The sequence below is a fragment of the Taeniopygia guttata genome, chromosome Z (assembly GCF_048771995.1).
Source record: "Taeniopygia guttata chromosome Z, bTaeGut7.mat, whole genome shotgun sequence".
Lineage (NCBI taxonomy): Eukaryota > Metazoa > Chordata > Aves > Passeriformes > Estrildidae > Taeniopygia > Taeniopygia guttata.
In genome coordinates this window covers 40,019,397-40,038,769 of record NC_133063.1, presented here as the reverse complement: position 1 = coordinate 40,038,769, position 19,373 = coordinate 40,019,397, and the positions used below count along the sequence as shown (strand labels likewise).

Genomic DNA, 19,373 nt, shown 5'->3' with positions numbered 1-19,373 from the left:
ACCTGAACAGGGGCATATGAGGCCAGAGGCTGTGGGAGGCCTCCTGCCTGAGATGTGCACAGAACTTTTCCAAAGTCAAAAGCATCTCCAAGACCCAATGCTACCCTGGCTGTGTCAAAGACTGGAAGCAATATATGGGTCCCAGTGGTGGCTGGCAAAGAATGCACAGGGACACATCCTGCAGGCCCTATGTCTCTGTGTCTGGATGGGAAGTTATGTTTCAGATGCTGCAGCCTGACCTTGAGGGATATACAGCACCGCTGGTCTATGGCCTTATTATTGTCATTGTGCATGGACGCAGCACAGAGGCACAGAGGCTACTACAATCCCACACTGTTGGGAAGAAGGACCACAACCCTGCAGCCAGCTCCACTAGCTGCTGGGAGCAAAGTCTTGCCTCCCCTACAAGCAGCCCTGAAAGCTCTGATATGGAGAACCAAACCAGCCCCTCACAAACTGCCTTCCACAGGGATAATGACTGTCCTTCATCTGTGTTCTTGTCTGCAGAGTAGGTGCAGGCCCAGGAGGAGCTGAGGGAGGTAGAAGAGGCAGTCTCTGCCCAGGACAGCAAATGCAGACCCTCTTCTTCTGTCCAAGACAGGAACTTCTCACATGGGGGGTCCCAACATCCCTGGAAGAGGAGGGCCCTTGGCTCCCAGAATTCTCCCAGCCCTGCAAGAGGCCACTCCAGTGGTGGCATAATCAAGGCTCCAGCAAATCTTTATTCAAAAGATAGGAAATAAATTATTATTTCCCTGACACAGTCACTGGGTGCTGCTTTGTATCTCTTCACCTGAGGCCTGTCCCTGATCTCATAACCCTCCATAGTCCAAACATCCACAGAGCCCCAGGCCCTGGTGGTGGTACCTCCTCCTGCAGGAAATCCTGCTATGATAGCGGCAGTATAGACAGCAGCCATGATAGTGGAACAGGTTCTGAATGAAAAGGGAGTAGGACAATGTGCCAGATAAAGGCAGATGGTGCCTATGCACTGAGGGAATGAACATGCTGCACCATGCATTGCCTTTCTCTATGGCCAAGGGGACAGGAAGGACCCTGTGGTCCCTTGGTCAGAGGAGTTTCTGGGCAAACAGGCTGGTAGGATGGCTCCTGCCTGCCAGTCATGAGAGGCTATGTGACTGAAAAGATGGTGTCCCTCCCAGGGCACAGGGGCTTCAGAGCAGCTTTTCTGAATCCAAACACCACTTTGTAGGGATAACCAGAGTTCTGTGACTGATTACAGCACTCAGAACAGATTTGCTCTGGCAAAAGAAATAGTGGCCTTGATGCTGCTTGTAAAGCTACACTTGCGTCAAGAAATGGGCTTCAAGGAAGACGCTCCTTAGCTGGCCCCTTGGCTGATTCTCAAAGTCAGGAAGTGGCTGATGGAGTGATTCTTCCTCCCTTCCTTACTCCCTCTCTCCTTCCTTCCTTCCTTCCTTCCTTCCTTCCTTCCTTCCTTCCTTCCTTCCTTCCTTCCTTCCTTCCTTCCTTCCTTCCTTCCTTCCTTCCTTCCTTCCTTCCTTCCTTCCTTCCTTCCTTCCTTCCTTCCTTCCTTCCTTCCTTCCTTCCTTCCTTCCTTCCTTCCTTCCTTCCTTCCTTCCTTCCTTCCTTCCTTCCTTCCTTCCTTCCTTCCTTCCTTCCTTCCTTCCTTCCTTCCTTCCTTCCTTCCTTCCTTCCTTCCTTCCTTCCTTCCTTCCTTCCTTCCTTCCTTCCTTCCTTCCTTCCTTCCTTCCTTCCTTCCTTCCTTCCTTCCTTCCTTCCTTCCTTCCTTCCTTCCTTCCTTCCTTCCTTCCTTCCTTCCTTCCTTCCTTCCTTCCTTCCTTCCTTCCTTCCTTCCTTCCTTCCTTCCTTCCTTCCTTCCTTCCTTCCTTCCTTCCTTCCTTCCTTCCTTCCTTCCTTCCTTCCTTCCTTCCTTCCTTCCTTCCCTTCCTTCCTTCCTCCCTCCCTCCCTCCCTCCCTCCCTCCCTCCCTCTTGCACTCTCTCTTCTCTGTCTCTCTTTTGCACCTCTGTCTCACTGAAGAGAACAATTGATGGGACAGCACATCCCACCAAGACCAGATCCTCATCTTCCTGGAGTAGAAAGGAGGTTGTTTTACCTTATTCTGGAGAGACAACTATAGCTCCTTCCTGTGTCTATGGGAGCAGGTTCCATTCCTGGTGTTTTTGAGGAGCTTCAATACAACAGCTGGCCACGAGCACCAGCTTCCAGAAGCATGGTAAGTGGAGAGGGACCTGGCACTGTGGGCACGTGCCAATGGCAGTGGATGGGAAGGTATTGTAGTTTAACCCAAGTCATCAACCAAGCACCATGAAACCACTCTCTCGCTCCACTACCAGGGGCAAGCAAGAAAGAACTGGAAGAGTAAAAGTTACAAAACTCCTGGGCTGACGTAAAGACAGTAATAGGTAAAGGAAAAGCTGGACACAGAAGGAAAACAAAACAAGGAAATCACTCACTGCTCCCCATGGGCAGGCAGGTGTCCAGCCATTCCCAGGAAAGTAGGAGTCCATCATGTGTAACATTTGCTTGAGAAGACAAACATGACAACTCTCCATGTCCTCCCAGTCCTCTCTCCTCACTCTACTTTACATGCTGAGCATGACATCTTACTGCATCAGAATTCATCCATCCCATTTTTGCTTCCTCCATGTAGTTGAGTGTTCCTGATCACAGAGTTGTTCTTCCTGTGTACTGCCATACAACAATGAAATATTCTCCAGCAGAGACTCCAAACCTGCCTGCCAGCTACTGAGAGCATTGTCCAAATACTTTTTGAACTCAGAGAGGCTTGGTGCCTTAACCACTTCCCTGGGAACCTGCTCCAGTCCCCAGCCACCCTCTGGGTGCATAAACTGAAATCCAATGTAAGCCTCCCCTCGATACAACTTCATGCCATTTCCTTGGTTCTGTCACTGATCACTAGAAAGAAGAGATCAGTGCCAGCCCCTCCACTTCCCGTAACGAGGAAGCTGTAGACTGCTAAGGTTTTCAGTGTTTCTTATTTTGCTTTTTCTTATTAGGAGGCTTCATTGTGTCCATCACTTTTCCTTCACAGACTGTGTCCACATTTGGACTTCTCGTTCTTTTTTTATTTTTGTCACACTTTGTCTCACTGCATGCTATATACCCTGAAAGACTGTACTTATCTGCATAGCTGTTACTGAATCATGGTAGTTTTGTTGAGGTAATTCTTGCACTAGACTTGAGAGCTCCTAAACTGCACTCTCCATAGCAAGTTTTGAATTTCCTTTATCCAGCAGATTTTTCACTTTTTATTGTGCTCTTTTCTCCAGAAGTGGCCCAGTGATCTGTTACTTCATCAGTTTCTTGATCTGCTGCTTTTGTCAGAGCAGTAGCATCTGCTGTGGTGTCCTCTCTGGCTCTACATGATCATGGCTCTCCAATTAGTAAAGGATTTTACTCTGTTCAATGGATTGCCATAAACTGTGACCAGTAACCTGAATTCTCCTCTCCAGAAGGACTAAGAGTTATTTTCAACAATCTTAAAAAAACAGAACCTCTCCAATATTTACTATGTTAACTGTCTCTTCTATAATATTGATTGTTGTCTCTGCCTCTTTATCTCCTTTTGCCTTTTACTTTACTACACAATCCTGATCTGCTTACTTCTCTGAATGTAGTGTTCTTATGACTCTACAAAGAGGCAGAGGCTATCTGGCTCTTTGTAGAGAACGCAGAATCACAGCATGGTTGAGGTTAGAAGGGATTTGGCATTGATGCAAAAGGATTAGGTCAGGGAATACTTCAGCAAACTAGAAATAATTAAGTGCATGGGCTCTGATGGGATGCACCCATCAAATGCTGGGTGTTGAGGGAGTTGGCAGATGTAACTGTGAGGCCCCTCTCAGCAACCTTTGACCAATTGCAGCAACTGCGGGCACTGCCCAAAAAAATTGAGAAAGCGATGTCACTCTTATCTCCAAGGGTAAGAGACCTTTCCTACTTTTTCCTGTTACTTTGGATGTTGTATATTCCTTGTAGAATAAAGAACAGAGTTATGTTCATGCAAGAAGCTCTCTGGATGTGATTTGCAAGGTTTTTCAGGTGACACAATAAGCAATTTCCCATTTTCTTCTATGACAGATAAAGGCATATGATTTTCATGAAAGTTCAATGACATTTGACCAGTTCTGCTATTAAGGTATTCTGTTCCTTTTTGAAACTCAGTAAAGAGAGCAGTGCAAAACATTTTTATTTTTTGATAATGAATGTGTAGAAGCATTATGTCTGTACTGTAAAACCTCAAAATTAGTTACCCCAAATCCAATATTAGATACCTTACGTAAACATTGCTGTAATTTAATGCAACACCCAGTATTCTTGATCGTTTTTTTACCACTATGACTTTACAGACCAAAAGCTATTATGCTGTAACCTTTATTTAGGGGAGATATTTTCACTGTTATATTCTATATACTTATCTAGGTTGTTACCTCCATACTTGCAGCATTTATGAAATAGCACATTGACTTTTTGTATGGCACTTCTGAAATTATTTATTTTGCTTTGGAGTGGCCTGCTGGTAAATTGAAGAGCTGGGATTATATTTGGGATATATTACCTGTATGTCCGAGGGGAGAGAGCTGTTTTTCTAGGTTTAACTTGTAAACACAAAACCAAATTTATTCTGGTGATAACATTCTAAGTTTGTAATGTTTTGTGCGCTTTAGTAAAAGATGACAAACACCTCGCATTAAAAACATTTTGGTATTTTGGAGTTAATGCCGTTACATGGGTAAATGGATAGACATATCCAAGAGAAGTTCACTGTAGCTCACTTGAAGAGCTCATATATAGTGTAGAAAAATTAAATAGTCCTAAGGTAACCTTAAATTAAAAAAAAAAAAACTATCTTAAACTATAAAAACCAGAGTTAAAAAGAGAACTTCAGAAAAACAAAGGTAAAAGTTTTAAAACTTCTACACACGGTATGTCAAAATTAGATACTAAAATCATATTGCACTGTTGTCTTGCATTTTATTTAATGGAGACTAATGAGAAGGGATAATCATGTTACATAAAAACTGCTCAGTTGTTCAGGTGTTTCACTTAGATAACAGATTTGTACTCAGTGATAGTTTGTAGATTTTGGGGAGACCTCACCTTGATGCTGATCTCCTGTGTGCTATCAGAATATAATATTGCTTTTTATACAGGTAATTTTTGTTCTGCATTTCTGTATGTGTAACTCAATATCTTCCCCTTGGCAGTATCAATGGATAAAATGGATCCATGGTAATCCCGGGGAAAGAGGCAGATAAATATATAAGTGTTAAGTTCCCTTAGCTCAATAAAGAGCTTTCACCTACCGCTAAATCCAACTGTGGGTTTAAAATTTGAGTTTTAAGTTAAAGAAATGTTTCATTCCTTGTAGTTCATATCATTGTAAGAAGAGTTCTTAGAAAAATAACCTAAATGAAAGGTTTTCTTTGCCTTCTTATATTTCAGTGAGAACATTATACAGATCATGTAAATGGATGACAAATTAATAATTGAAGAGAATGCAACTGAAAGATGATTTATATATATTTGCATTTCTGCTTTATTTATAAAGAAGAAATTTAAAAGAAAGGCAAGCTGTACACTCATCAGAGCTAGAATTAGTAACCAAGAATGCCAGGTTCTCTTTTAGATCAGTCATTCATTACTCAAAAAATACACAAGGCACAAAAGTTGATTGCTAGTTTAGCTGACTTAGTTGCCATCCTAATAAAATTCTTTCAGTGCTTCTATCTTTAAAGCCTTTTCTAGTCGTTTTATTTCTTTTTTTTTTTCCAATTTCGAACATCATCAGTAGCAACGTAATAAGTAGAGAGCTTAAAAAATGAATCATACTCTTTTCAAATATCAATATCAAATAAATATTAAAGTAAATTATTTCTTTGCTTTCTCATTGGAAAATCACTTTTGGTCAAAGAGGAAAAGGACCTCACCTCTCAAACACGAAGTGACAGCACTATCTGGAACAAGGAAAGCATAGTTGATATTTCAGAAAAGTGGGAGATGCAAGGTGGCAAAGATACTTTCATCTGTGTTTTCCATGTTCAAGGGGAAATAATTTACTGCAAAAGTTGGACAGCTTTGATTCACTCTTCATTCTCAATGAGGAAAACATGTCAGCTTCTAGTAGCTAGGTTTGCTAAAGTGTGGCTTAGGTTCACCTCTAATTAATGCTTGGACATAATAATAGTATAAAAACAATTTGTAAAAGAAGTTTTTATAAAAAGTATACAAAAGTATAAAAAGTTTGTGGTAACTTGGATTGCAGCTCTCTACATCCATTAGCTAAATAGCACACACTTCACTAAAGATCTACTACATGTATGTAATAAAATTGGATAACTAATTGCAGTAGGTTCATGTGCTGTCACACACAGCAAGCCAGGTAAATAGTCACCATATTTTTTGACTTGTGTATAAGCAAAATTTCCTTGTCATACAGAATTTACACAGTGATGTGATTATGTTTTGTATTTCTCAAAGATTATGAAACAGTCCTGCAGCCCCTCAGCTACTGTTTCACTTATTTGTGTATATGGGTGTGATTCCTTGTGCTGTTTTTACCTCTCTCCTTTTCTCTCACCTCCTTTACGTCTGTTGTCAGAGAGAAATATATGTGAACTCCTTGCTGACCTGGAAAGTTCTTCCACCTCTCTTTGCTGCCATGTCTCCCTTTCTACCTCTATATAATGCTTTCCACTTTCCTAATATCAAAAATTCAACATTTTATACACTCAGGTTCTGTAAATTTACTTCCTTCCTGCTCCCTTTATGGGGCCACATTGTGAGTTTTTAACATTAAAAACTGTGGTTCATAAGAATTTTATACTTATTATACTGCAATACTATCTGCACTCCACTAATTCGGGATCCATGATGACATTGGCCATCCATGTTTAGGCAACAATGTATAGTTCCAAAATCATTTGAGGAGAAATAAGGAGATGAGGCGATATGAAAATAATTTAATAAAGTATAATGTAACTAATTAGATGTCAACTATGTAACACTGACTATGCAATTAAGTACTTATGGCTGCATCAAGAATGTCCTGGGAACTGAAAACAATGTAACATATTGTTCGATGAAGACAGTAGTTGCTCGAAATCCTGTTCAACATACATGTTAAGTTGCTACTCATGCAGTTACATGTCTCTGTTCTTGCTCCTTCTCATCTGTATTCTAATTTTGATAGACTTTGCCTCTTTTTCTCTCTGACCAGCTGACCATAGGGGGTGGAACTTCCTTTGCTGCAACTTTTTTTCACAGCTGCCTTTGATCCTTCTGCTCCACAATGTCAGGAGGAATCTGAGCTCGAGCTCAGGCAGCAAAACCTCCTGTCCCTACACCTCACCATTAGCTTTTGCTGTGAAGAAAACAGCCTTCCTCCTGCACCACTTCTCAGGTCATGAATGCCAGCTCCCTAACTATCTAAATCTAATAGATTTTATAAGCTATTTTTCCTTTTACAATGCATAAACCCTGAACTAATTTTTTTCTAATTTGTTTATTTCTGTTTGGTTTGTTTGAATTTTTTTTTTTAATATGATGCTGTAAAAAAATCAGACATGTCTGCAAAAATGTTCAACCTGTACCTTTACATCTATGCAAACTTTTTTTTTTGACATAAATTTTGGCAGAGATACAATGAATACTTGAGTACTGCTGTTGTCCTTTGTAGGAATAATATCTAGAAATGGGAATGTAATTTCTTATTCATATATGCCTTTTCAAATACCCTGAAACTGAACTTCTAGATTTTTCTCTAACTATTCATGAAGGGTACAAGACTATTACTTTCTTACAAACTATATTGCATCACATGTCTAGTTTAGTATGACCTTAATGACTGTTAAACTACACACAAAGTATGAGCTTTTGGACCATATCTGAGCCCCAGAGGTTCCTTATCAATAAAAAGGTATGTGTTTGGTGCTTTGAAGGAGATATTACACATAAATCTGTTAGATAAGTAAGTAGTGCAGATAAGATTTCCATCCAGTGTTAAACTGGTCACATATTTTACTAAAAGCTACTTTTATGGAAATAGTTGCTTGAAGAGATGCATTTGTATTTTTCCTTAAATGAAAGAATAAATTTGGGGCCTCTTACAAGTTTTGTTCCTTGTGTCCAATTTAGTCTCTTTCTGTATTTCTGAGAGAATCTTAATTCCTTGTTCATGGAGAAAAAAGTAATTTAGAAATACCACAAAATGTTCCTAATATTAACTTTAAGCTTGTGCAGTTTCAACCACATTAAACTGTCATGCAAAAGTGACAGGTTTTAAGTGCTTTAAGTGCTTATCAAAAATAGCTTGTTCAGGAGATACCAAGTGCTTGTCAATTTCTTACATTTGAACCAGTACTTTTGTAGAGTGTAGCAAAAAAAAAAAAAAAAAAAAAAAAAAAAAAAAAAAGAGTATGTTGGTCTGCACAGATGGCAAAATTGAATGATAAAAATTATAATATCCAGTGAAGGCAGAAATTGTGGAATTCACCATATTTGTGATCATATATTAACTGCTTATATATTTTCTAGATTCATTCTTCAGCAGCTTATGTCATTATCATTAAAGCCATCTTGCTGCTTTTCCTTGCAAGAGTATATAGATTAATTGTGGCATAGCAGGTTTTTCATTCCTGTTTTGCTGTTAAGTCCCTCCCTTGCAGTATCAAGAGAACTGTCTTGATCCTAAATTCTTTTCAAGCTGCTCTTTACAACCAAAGCATATTTAGATGGATCTATTGCCTTAAAATGCTATGTCAGCAAACCCACTGAGTGTAACTCTTGCACTTAGTTGTGAGGTAGTTGTTCGTTCGTTGACTTTTGGTTTTGGTTTTTTTATCAGTATGCATACTGATGCATTTTTTGTAACCCAAAATGTCAATATTCCCTCTCCTTTTGCCTAACTAAAACCCCACATATAGTGTGTAGATATGGTGGGTAAATAATTATGCTTCTAGTCACACAGCAACATAGCCAAGAATTAAGCTCTCCTGTTAGGTTTGTGTTGGGAGGAATGGGTTAAAGCTTGGAAGACTGTTGAGAAGGATTGTAAATCACTCAAGCGACCTTGCAGTTGGAAATAACTTTTGATAAGCCTCTGAGAACCACAGTCCAGTGATCCCCCAGCACAAACGATCTCTGCTTGTGCCTCTGCCTGATGCTGCTCTGGGCATCCCCTCATTAGCAAGGTAAATGGAAATAAATTTATTGGTTTTTTTCTAACTGCAAGTTTGTAGCTGTTCTGACTGCCTGCCTGTGTCAATTCACAGTTTGAAACAACACCAATAACTTATTTAAAACTTAAGTAAATTTATAGAATTAAATAAGTATCTGTCTCATCAGAAATGAGGCATATGTCATGCTTTATGAGTACATGAGTCAGGGTCCTCATGTTGCAGTATTTTAAATACTTCATCTCTTTTTATACTGCCTGGATTTCAGGTTTTTTAGTATGCTGAATTTGTGATGTAATTTGCCATTCAGTATCATAAAGTCCTGGCACAATCCTTCTGGCAGAGCACATCCTTACTGACCTGTCTAACTTAGCATCAGCAGCAAAATTGCTCATCTCAATGTTCACAGGGTTCCATTTTTTGCACAAGCTGCATTTATGAATGTACTGGGTAGCCCAGGTCCCAGCGCTGATCTCTGCAGAGCTGTAGTGGCAAGTTTCCTCCATTCCAGGAGTTAACCATTAACTCATACTCCCTTCTTCAATTTCCTTCCTGTCTGTTAATTATTTATCAAACCTAAGTGTGAAGTTCTTATTTTAGGCTTAAGCCTTAGTTTAAGGCTTACGGTTCCTTTCAAAATAAGTCTACTTCAGGAAACTTGGCAAAAAGCTTTTTGGAAATCCCATAGACTCTATTAACTAGATCCTCATTGCTTACTGATCCTTTTAAAGGCTTTAAAAGCTTTCTCCTGTGATAATAAACAAAGCCAAAGTTTGCAGTACATTTAAAAAATGTGTATAATGAAGCAAGTCCCAGGTGATTCCTGGGTATGGTATGTAATCCAAAAAAGAGTGTTTAGACATCTGGTCTCTAAGCTATGTTAATTACTCCTAATAAAAGGCTTTATGCCCTAACCAAGGCTTTACCATCTGGATTAATTATTTTTCCAAGGTAAGTAATGATAACTGTGTGATAAATACATAGCTTATAGACTGTAGGGTTTTATTTGGAGGCAATCTGTAAGTATGTTATGAAAATGTGAGAAACACTTCAAATAGATATATCAACTTCAGTATCCAAAATAATGCAAACAGGACACTGAACTAAACATATGAAATAATTACTTTCCAGTGTCTTTAATTCTAAGTGCATTTTGATTTACCCCATATGGTACTGGTGATTATTTTTCTTAGGTCAGATTTCGTTTATGTAAGATATTAGGAAGACACTACTCTAAAGGTATTTTGGGAGGTAATCTTAGAACTTATTTATAAGAACACTTTCTTTTTTATTCAATTAAGGAATAACTCTTTATTTTTAACACATTTTTATTTACTTTGCATTTGTACAGTTTGTTTCCAGAGTCCAAGATTGATAAGTTGTGAGCATTTGAAGGTTTCATTAAAATTTATACCTTAAAAATGATCACTCTGGAATTTCAAACCTTATAAAAGAAGAGACTGAAGCATACCACAGACAAATTGATAGCCATACTGACACATTTAAATAGAACTCCTAATGCTGTTTTATACTCAGCTGCAGATTTTGTAGTGAATGTAGAAAGCCCTTTGCAGAAGACAATGGTGCAGCACACCAGATTTCTTCTTCAGCTCCTGAACCTGATAAATGATGGCAGAAGCGTTGGTTTGTCCAAACAGACTGCTCAGTGCCATGGGTTTCCCCATCACTGGGCCAGCTCTGTGCCAGGCGCTGGCCAAGCACCAGCACAGGCTGGGACTGAAGCACGGCTCTGTGGAGAAGGACCTGGGGGTGCTGCTGGACAACACACTGTCCATGAGCCAGCAGTGCCCCTATGGTAAGAGGGTCAACAGGATCCTGCAGTGCATTAGGAATAGCATTGCCAGCAGGTCGAGGGAGATGATCCTGCCCCTTTACTCAGCCCTGGCAGGGTCATACCTGGAATGCTGCATCCAGTTCTGGGGCGCCCAGTACAGAGAGACATGAAGCTCCTTAAGGGGAGGGTGACAAGGATGATGAGGCGACTGAAGCATCTCTCTTACCAGGAAAGGCTGAAGAAGTTGTACCTGTTCAGCCTCGAGAAGAGATGACTGAGAGGACTTTATCAATGTTTGTAAGTATGTACATTGAAACTATCAAGAGGACGGAGTCGGGCTCTCCTCAGTGGTGCCAAGCAATAGGACAAGAGGCAATGAGCAGAAACTGATGCAAAGTAAGTTCCAGCTGAAGAATGCCTTTATTTCTGTGCGAGTGACGATGCGTTGGAACAGATAGTGGAGTCTCCTCCACCAGAGATATTCAAGAAGTGTCTGGACGCAATCCCGTGCGATGTGCTCTAGAATAACTCTCCCTGAGCAGCTGAGCAGGGAGGTTGGAACACATGACCCTCTGCAGTCCCTTCCAACCTGACCCATCCTGTCATGCTGTGAGAAACGGCGTCCAGCCCTCCTGCGAGGCCCGGCCGCGCCCCGCCGGCGCCCGCACCCCTGGCGCGCCGCGGTTTCGGGAAACCTCCCGCCGCTCCTGGCCGGGGCGGTACCGCCGCTCCCGGCCGGCCGGAAGCTCCCGCCTCCCCGGGCGAAGGCCGTGGGGCCGCCGCAGGTGAGGCCGCCGGGGCGCCGCAGGTGTTGCGTGACTGGGGCCTCTGGGCGCTCTCCGCCCGGCTCGTCCTTCCCCGGCGCCGGCTGCCCTTGGCACCCCGCGGCAGTTCTCTCACGTCCGGTGAGGCGAGAGGGGCCGGGCTGAGCATCGGCCATGTCGCGGAGCTCGCAGGGCAGGCGGCCCGGCAGGTCCCCACTGCCCCGCGGGGCCAGCCCCGGGTCCGCCGCCGCCCCGCCGCCGCCCCCGCTGCCCCTGCAGCCCCCCCTCGGCCCAGGCCGGGCCAGCCCGAGCCTCGGCGGGCTGGCAGAGCTCAAGCCGGTTCGGCGGTTCATTCCGGACTCGTGGAAGAACTTCTTCAAAGGGAGACGCCACCCCGGTTCCAGCTGGGACAGCACGACCTCCGACATCAGGTATATCTCAGACGGGGTCGAGTGCTCGCCGCCTGCCTCTCCCGCCCCGCTGCAGCCAGGGACCAGGACGGTGCCTGGCTCCTACACGGACCCATTCGGGGGGTCGGGCGGGAGCTACAACTCTCGGAAGGAGGCCGAGGCCATGCTGCCCTCCGGAGATCCCTCGGGCTCGCTGGAGCGTCGCGCCGGCACTGGGCAGACGTACAGCGAGCGGGTGGAGGAATACCACCAGCGCTACGCCTACATGAAATCCTGGGCAGGGCTGCTCAGACTCCTCGGCGTGGCCGAGCTGCTGCTTGGCGCCGCCGTCTTCGCCTGTGTCACTGCCTACGTACACAAGGACAACGAGTGGTACAACATGTTCGGGTACTCGCAGCCCTACGGATACGGGGCGGGCAGCGCCTACGGGGGGTACTCCTACAGCGGGCCCAAAACGCCGTTCATCCTGGTGGTGGCGGGAATGGCGTGGATCGTCACCATAGTGCTGCTCGTGCTGGGCATGTCCATGTACTACCGAACTATCCTCCTCGATTCCAACTGGTGGCCTCTGACCGAGTTTGGGATCAATGTGGCCTTGTTCATCCTGTACATGTCTGCTGCCATAGTGTACGTAAACGATACCAACCGAGGTGGGCTGTGCTATTACCAGTTGTTTAAGACTCCGATAAATGCGGCTTTTTGCCGTGTGGAGGGCGGTCAGACTGCTGCAATAATCTTCTTGTTTGTCACGGTGATCCTCTATCTAATTAGTGCGATGGTGTGCCTAAAGTTGTGGAGGCACGAAGGGGCCAGGAGGCACAGGGAATTAATGGAACAGGAGGTAAGTCATTAGTTGTCGTTTTCTATCTGCGGGGTACCACATGATGGGGAGCAGCTGTAAGATCTTGCCGTGTCGTAGACTGTGTCAAATCAAGTGTCTTCTCTACAGCAGATCTATATCCCTGAGGCTGAATTTTAACCAGTCTTTAAGTATTAGAAACTGACAAATGAAAGGCATTTTTAAGGTGTCAGATTCAAAGTCTTGGACAAGTTTTGGTTTATGTTTTTTTTAAAATGTTTGTAATTCACCTTGGGTAAGGACCTGGCTCTGTTCTCTATATAATACTGGGCTCTCTTCTTGAGTCAGCTGATGAAATACTTCCTAGTGTGTATTTTCCAAACAAAGGAAAAAATGAACAATGTTCATCTGTTCAGCAGGGTTAGGTGGCTTAAAGCCACCTAACATTTATTCGAAACCTGTGCGTTCAGCACATCAAGTGCTAGTGTGGATAAACTTAAGAATGTGAAATACGTCTTTTTACTTTGTGAGCGAAACTCCAAGCAACTTCTTTATCACTTTTCGGCTTTCCTCACAATAGTTATCAGCAAATATTTGTAAAAACAGCCTTGGCTAGATTTTGATGTCTCAAATTTCAGTCAGCCACATCTTTCTCATGTCAGATATTTTGCCTGGCTACTGGCCTTGCCCATACTAGAAGCATTCAGTATTTGCCTGGTTAATGATAAACTATAACAGTAGAGATTTAACACTCTTATCTAGAGAGTTGAAAGTAATTTGTGTAAAACTTCCTTCATTTGAAAACATCACCAAAAGACCCTTTAAAAATGAGTACTACTTAATATAGCATGAAAATCAATACATGTGAAACGTACATAAGCCTAAATTAAGGGGGGCTCAGCCTTTAAGGGATTTTAGAAGAAGAGAGTTTAAAGTTGTATTTCCTCTGCTCTGTGACTGCAGTCTGATTTGCAGCATTTTTATTTAACACTGGCTTCCAGTTCACCATCTTGCATAAAACTGAGACTTTTGTTTTGAAAACTAATTATAATTCTTCAATAAAAGTTTTTTAACCAACTGATAGTATGTCCTGCAAGAGTGAGGTGTTTGCCAGAGTTGTACACAAAGTGTTCATTCTTCCCTGTTACTCTCCAAGGTCTTTTAGTCCACTTACTAAACTTTTCTAAAGGGAATACTTTTAATAACAGAGGTTAGAGACTGGAGCATGCTGTGCAAAACACCTGCAGGTTGAGCTACTGGTTAGTGCACTGTTGTGTGTCCTAAGTAATGAATTTGGCTCAGCGTGTTAGTGAGTTAACATGGGTTGGAATGTGAAACAATAATAAAGGAGCTTGAGAAGTGGATGGAGTATTTCCTGCAATTCCTCACAGCTGTTCTTTACAGCTGTGCTCTGGGACATCCTATTGTTCTAGGGTTTGTGTGGCTGTTTTCCTTAAACAACAAGTCTTTAAATCAGTGGACCCAAAAATACTCCTTATGCTAAATTTCATCATACCTAAGTATAAATGTAATTTTCTGTACAGTATGATTTTGAAAATGTTTAAATGTTAGCAGTCTGTGATTTTTCATACTATTTTTGCTGTAAATAAAACTTAGTTATTTCCTTTTTTTTTTAATAGATGAAAACACAATCCTCTTTTCCAGAAAAGAAGGTAGGAAATAGAAATTAGTTTTTCTGTTTATTGGTAATTCTAAATTATTATTGTTTTCCTTGTGACTATTTTTATTTATTTATTTATTTATTTATTTATTTATTTACTTGACCTCAAGGAGATTAGGTTTAGTTTTTTAAGTTAGGTTTAGTTTGGACGGCTGTCTCCTGCCTAGAAGATTCAAAAGGAGGTTCAAAAGAACTTACTCCTAGTTAGGCTAGGTGACAACATCTATAAAATTGTAAAATAGCAGATGTGATGGCTGCCTCTCTGTGTGCTCTTACCCTTTTCTCTGAGGTGACAAGGTCTGTAGCATTTATCACAGAATTTAGCAGGCATGACTAAAACAATAGGTCATCTGATGAGAGGTAGATTTGAGACTCTCTTTCTTCCTGGGTGTGCGTTTAATTTGCAGGAGAGCCAGCGGAAGCACCGTGTAGGTGTAGGTGCACTGTGAGTTCAGCATCTTCCTTGATCTCTGAGACTGCTCCAAAGATGCCCTTGCCAATTTGAGCATCAGCAGTGTTAGTGTTTCAGCCACACAAAGTGTCATTGTATACATTGCAAAGATGGCATGGGCTTTCCAGAGAAATTAGGATGTATTAATTTCAGCCTTAAATGTCTCCTCATAGACACTGTGAATTTCCTACCACTGTTTTCTCTGTTGATTCGGTACTTGATCAGGATCCTTTTGTTTTTGTTCTAAGATTTCACATTTATTTCTGGATCAAAGGCTGAATTGTGCAATAGGAAACAAGGAGAAAAGGGAACTCCAAAGAACTGAATGATTCCAGTCCATTCACAAATTAAATGAATACTGAAGGAAACTTCCTTACACTATTCTTTTAAGACATTCAAACAAATCTTTCCGAACCTCCAGAAGTATTTATATGTACTGCTATTAGGAAAAACTTAAGAAAAATACTGCATGAGAAGCATTACTGTAAGTCATTAAACTGATCATCTAATTGCAATAAAAGTTGTAAGAAATATCTGTGATTTGCTTCTACTGCTGCTCAATATATGTAGCTCTGTCTTAAAGTTGCATATTTTGTGACTTATGTAAAACTGATATCATTAAGAACAAATTCTTTCTCTTTTAAAACAGTATGAAGGTGATGAGAGACCAAGAGAAGAAATCAGTTACAGGCAGCTCAAATCACTGGAAAGAAAACCAGAGCTACTTAATGGTCATATACCTGCAGGTCACATTCCTAAACCTATAGTGATGCCAGACTACTTAGCGTAAGTGACTTGATTTTGATGGACAGCTTAGTGGAGGATACTTGAATAGTTTTTCACTCTGCATTTCTCCAATGGTTTCTCTCCCATGCACATGCTATGGGAACTCACAATTGTGTGTTAACATTAAAAAGCAGACAGGATGGGGCTGGTATCAGTGGCATAAGACTAATAAATACAAATAAGGAGTCTTAATTAAAAAACTAAAACCCCACAAACCTCAAATGTAGAAAGAGGATGTCATAATCTAGCAAGTACATTAACTGCCAAAGGAACAGAAGACCACTATATATATATTAGAGGAAGAAACTAAAATACATGGGAAATTGTCTTTTTATGGCCTGAAATTTGACTACTCTTATACTTTCTAATGCTGAGTTTGTAACATGCTCCCATTTACAAGGTAGGCTTTTCAAGTCTGATATCATAAATTAATTTTTATACTATTTGCTATGGGCACAAATAGAAACAAGGGAGGTTTCACTTGAATATTAGGAAAAAAATTTTCTCATTGAGGGTTTGCCAGAGAGACTGAGTCTCCATGCTGGGAGATGTCAATAGCTGCCTGGACATAGTCCTGGTCCAAGTGTTCCTGATTGTGCAGAAGGTCAGATCAGATAACCTCCAGACATCTCCCACAACCTCAGCTATACTGTGATTCTCTGATTTCAATGCTTTACAGATGTGCAAATTTCAGCAGGTTATGAGATTAGCAAAAAATACACCGTCAAGATGAAGAGTCTAAATGGTGTTAGTCAGTTGTATCTCTTAAAACTAATTCTTCAAATTTTTTTTTTTTCAGGAAATACCCTGTAATTCAAACAAATGAAATGAGAGACCGGTACAAAGCAGTATTCAATGATCAGTTTGCGGAGTATAAAGAACTGTCTATGGAAGTTCATGCTGTATTAAAAAAGTTTGATGAGCTGGATGCACTGCTAAAACAGCTTCCACACCATCCTGAAAGCATATATGTAAGTACCTGTGAAATGGGCTCTTGGAAAATAGTTGTATTAGGTGGTATTAGGCCGTTTTTGACTGTCTTCAGGTAGTGCACAATGTCTTCTAACGTGGCTGTGACCTGGTGTGAGAGGAAGTTTCCCCATATGTTACATCATCTCTGGGCATTAGTTAGCGATACCAAGTTCCAGTTAAGACATATACATGGTTTTCTGGTGGATTTTGTTTCTTTGTTTCATACTAGTAGCTTTTAATTTCTAGTGAGTTACAGTTGATATATTTTCATTATTTCTCAAATACAATATTTACATCTAAAATTTTATAACCACAAGGTATTGATGAATTGAGAATTCTGATGAGTATTTTGTAGTACATACATGCATATATGGAGCACACTCAAAGTTTAAAATCTGTGGTTTCTCATTAGGAACAGGAAAGGATATCAAAAGTTCTGCAAGAATACAAGAAGAAGAAAAATGTAAGTATTTTAAATTTACATTGCTATTGAATCTAATGACTAGCCAAGAGAGTGTAAACAGACAATACTTCTGATGCTAGGCAGATTTCAGTATCTCAGGGTACCTGTTGTGTTTTGTCTATTTTGTCTTCTCAAACTTTGGCAAAGTTAGGTCACAACCTATACACTCATGCCAACGAGCATTTTTGAGAATAATGATTCCAGTAGCCACATGTGGGGAAAAAACAAGAGTTGAGCATTTTCATCTTTTGAGAGTATGTTTAATCTCTTAGCATTCTGCATTCAGAAGATTAGTTCAGTTATATTCACTGACTGACACAGCCAATGGATAAAACCGGAAAACATAGTCTTACACTTTAAAAGAAATTTTGTATTTTTTGAGCCATGGAATTTAGACACTCTCAGAAGGTAATTTTCAGTGTAATCCAAGAGGTTTCTCTTCATAATTTTTAAATGCAGTAAGCAAATATGTATCTCTGTTCCATTAAAAACATGCATTACAAATACGCATTTTTTTCTCCATGGAATTTATGTCCTTGCTAGTTCATTGCTTTTTTGAGGGGAAGGGTGTATTGCACATATAACAAACACATGTGTAAAGTCCAAATTACATATTAGGGTGTCATTTATATTTGCAGATTCCTGCTTTAAAACAGCTCTATTTACAGCATATAAGGGCAGAACATTTTCTTCTGGGCTTTCATGAAGGAAAGGGAAACAGGAAATAAGAAAGGGCCAGGGGAAAAGAGTGTGATTTTTTTGAGAATATTTACATACTGTCCTTTTAGTCAAGAAGATAATCGATAATAGACTATTCTTGGAAGAGTCTGAAAGCCTAATATATTAATGTAAAGGTTTTTGTATTTTTGGCAGGATCCTGCATTTCTGGAGAAAAAGGAGCGTTGTGAATATCTGAAGAATAAGCTTTCTCACATAAAACAACGAATTCAGGACTATGATAAAGTTATGAATTGGAATGTAGAAACTTAGTAATGTCTTCATGGATACTATTTTCTGGTTTTAAAATTGATATGCATATTTTAACCTATTTATTTAGTCTTTGAACAGTACACTTATGGGGATTTCTTAATCACTCTCATATTTGATGTTGTACATTACTGACAGGTTTTGTATGCAGATCCAGTTGTAATTGAAGTTATGAGATAAGTTAGGAAACTGCAGCTAACATTCTACTTTCATTAGTGCACATCCCTGGCCTCTTAAATATGAATACTTTATTTGAAAATACTTCATTTGCAAACTTGCAAAGCCTACCAGAGAAAGCAGTTTCCACATACGTTGGGGACACTTTGCACATAAATGCTATTAACAAATTTGGATTTTATTTATATGTGACATCTTAATGCTATCAGAAAGAGCTGAGCTGTTCTTTCTGTGTGGGGTTTGACGCACTGCCTGATTGTGTTGAATATTTTGGGCAATTCAGAAGCTAGTTTAATAAGAAATGTTGTATTGTATTTCCAAATACTGTCAATTATACCAGAAATCATCTTGAATTTTGCCTGACAAGACAGGAAAAATAGCTTCTTATTTAAACAGCTAGGGGAAGGGGACTTGGGTTTAGTTTTCGTATTGGCCTTTTCAGAGATGATGAAACAAATCTATACTTGGCCTTAAAGGAATAGAGGTACAGGATGAGGCATATTAATGTGCCATTAGTGTTGCTATACGTCAGTGTGCTTTGCCTGCCTTCTGGACCATGCTATGAGGGGTACGTGTGTTCAAGAGCTTCACTCTTCATCAGCAAGTAACAGGACTTCTTGTCTATGCAGCAGGTGTTAATTTCATTTTGCTGTACTCACTCTCTGAGTACATTAAACAATGTACTCAGAGAGTGAGTACAGCAAAATGAATTCTCGTTCAAAGTATAAATTGTTAGTATCCTCTTTAAGGCCAGATAAAATATATTAAAAGACATACTTTCCAGAGCCAATTTGCATAAATTCTGTATCTATTTTTATATTTTCTTGGGGATATTATGCTGACGATAGCTTTGTGCAAGTATTTTCATAAGCCAGTAAATTTT

At 40.6% G+C, this 19,373-nt stretch overlaps 1 protein-coding gene across 1 annotated transcript; it reads left to right on the top strand.

The window, feature by feature from the left end:
* Positions 1-11,803: 11,803 nt before the first annotated feature.
* MARVELD2 (MARVEL domain containing 2) lies at positions 11,804-18,419 on the top strand. The gene is made up of 6 exons (XM_041711127.2): positions 11,804-13,015; positions 14,614-14,646; positions 15,755-15,891; positions 16,691-16,862; positions 17,276-17,326; positions 18,200-18,419. Exons 1-6 carry the CDS (start codon positions 11,939-11,941, stop codon positions 18,314-18,316), a joined length of 1,587 nt encoding a protein of 528 aa, XP_041567061.2. The 5' UTR covers positions 11,804-11,938; the 3' UTR covers positions 18,317-18,419.
* Positions 18,420-19,373: the final 954 nt, after the last annotated feature.

Coding starts and splice junctions, on each gene's coding strand:
- MARVELD2 (XM_041711127.2), top strand. CDS start 11,939: ATGTCGCGGAGCTCGCAGGGCAGGCGGCCCGGCAGGTCCCCACTGCCC. Junction 13,016..14,613: donor GGGAATTAATGGAACAGGAG/GTAAGTCATTAG, acceptor TTTTTTTAATAG/ATGAAAACACAATCCTCTTT. Junction 15,892..16,690: donor GTGATGCCAGACTACTTAGC/GTAAGTGACTTG, acceptor TTTTTTTTTCAG/GAAATACCCTGTAATTCAAA.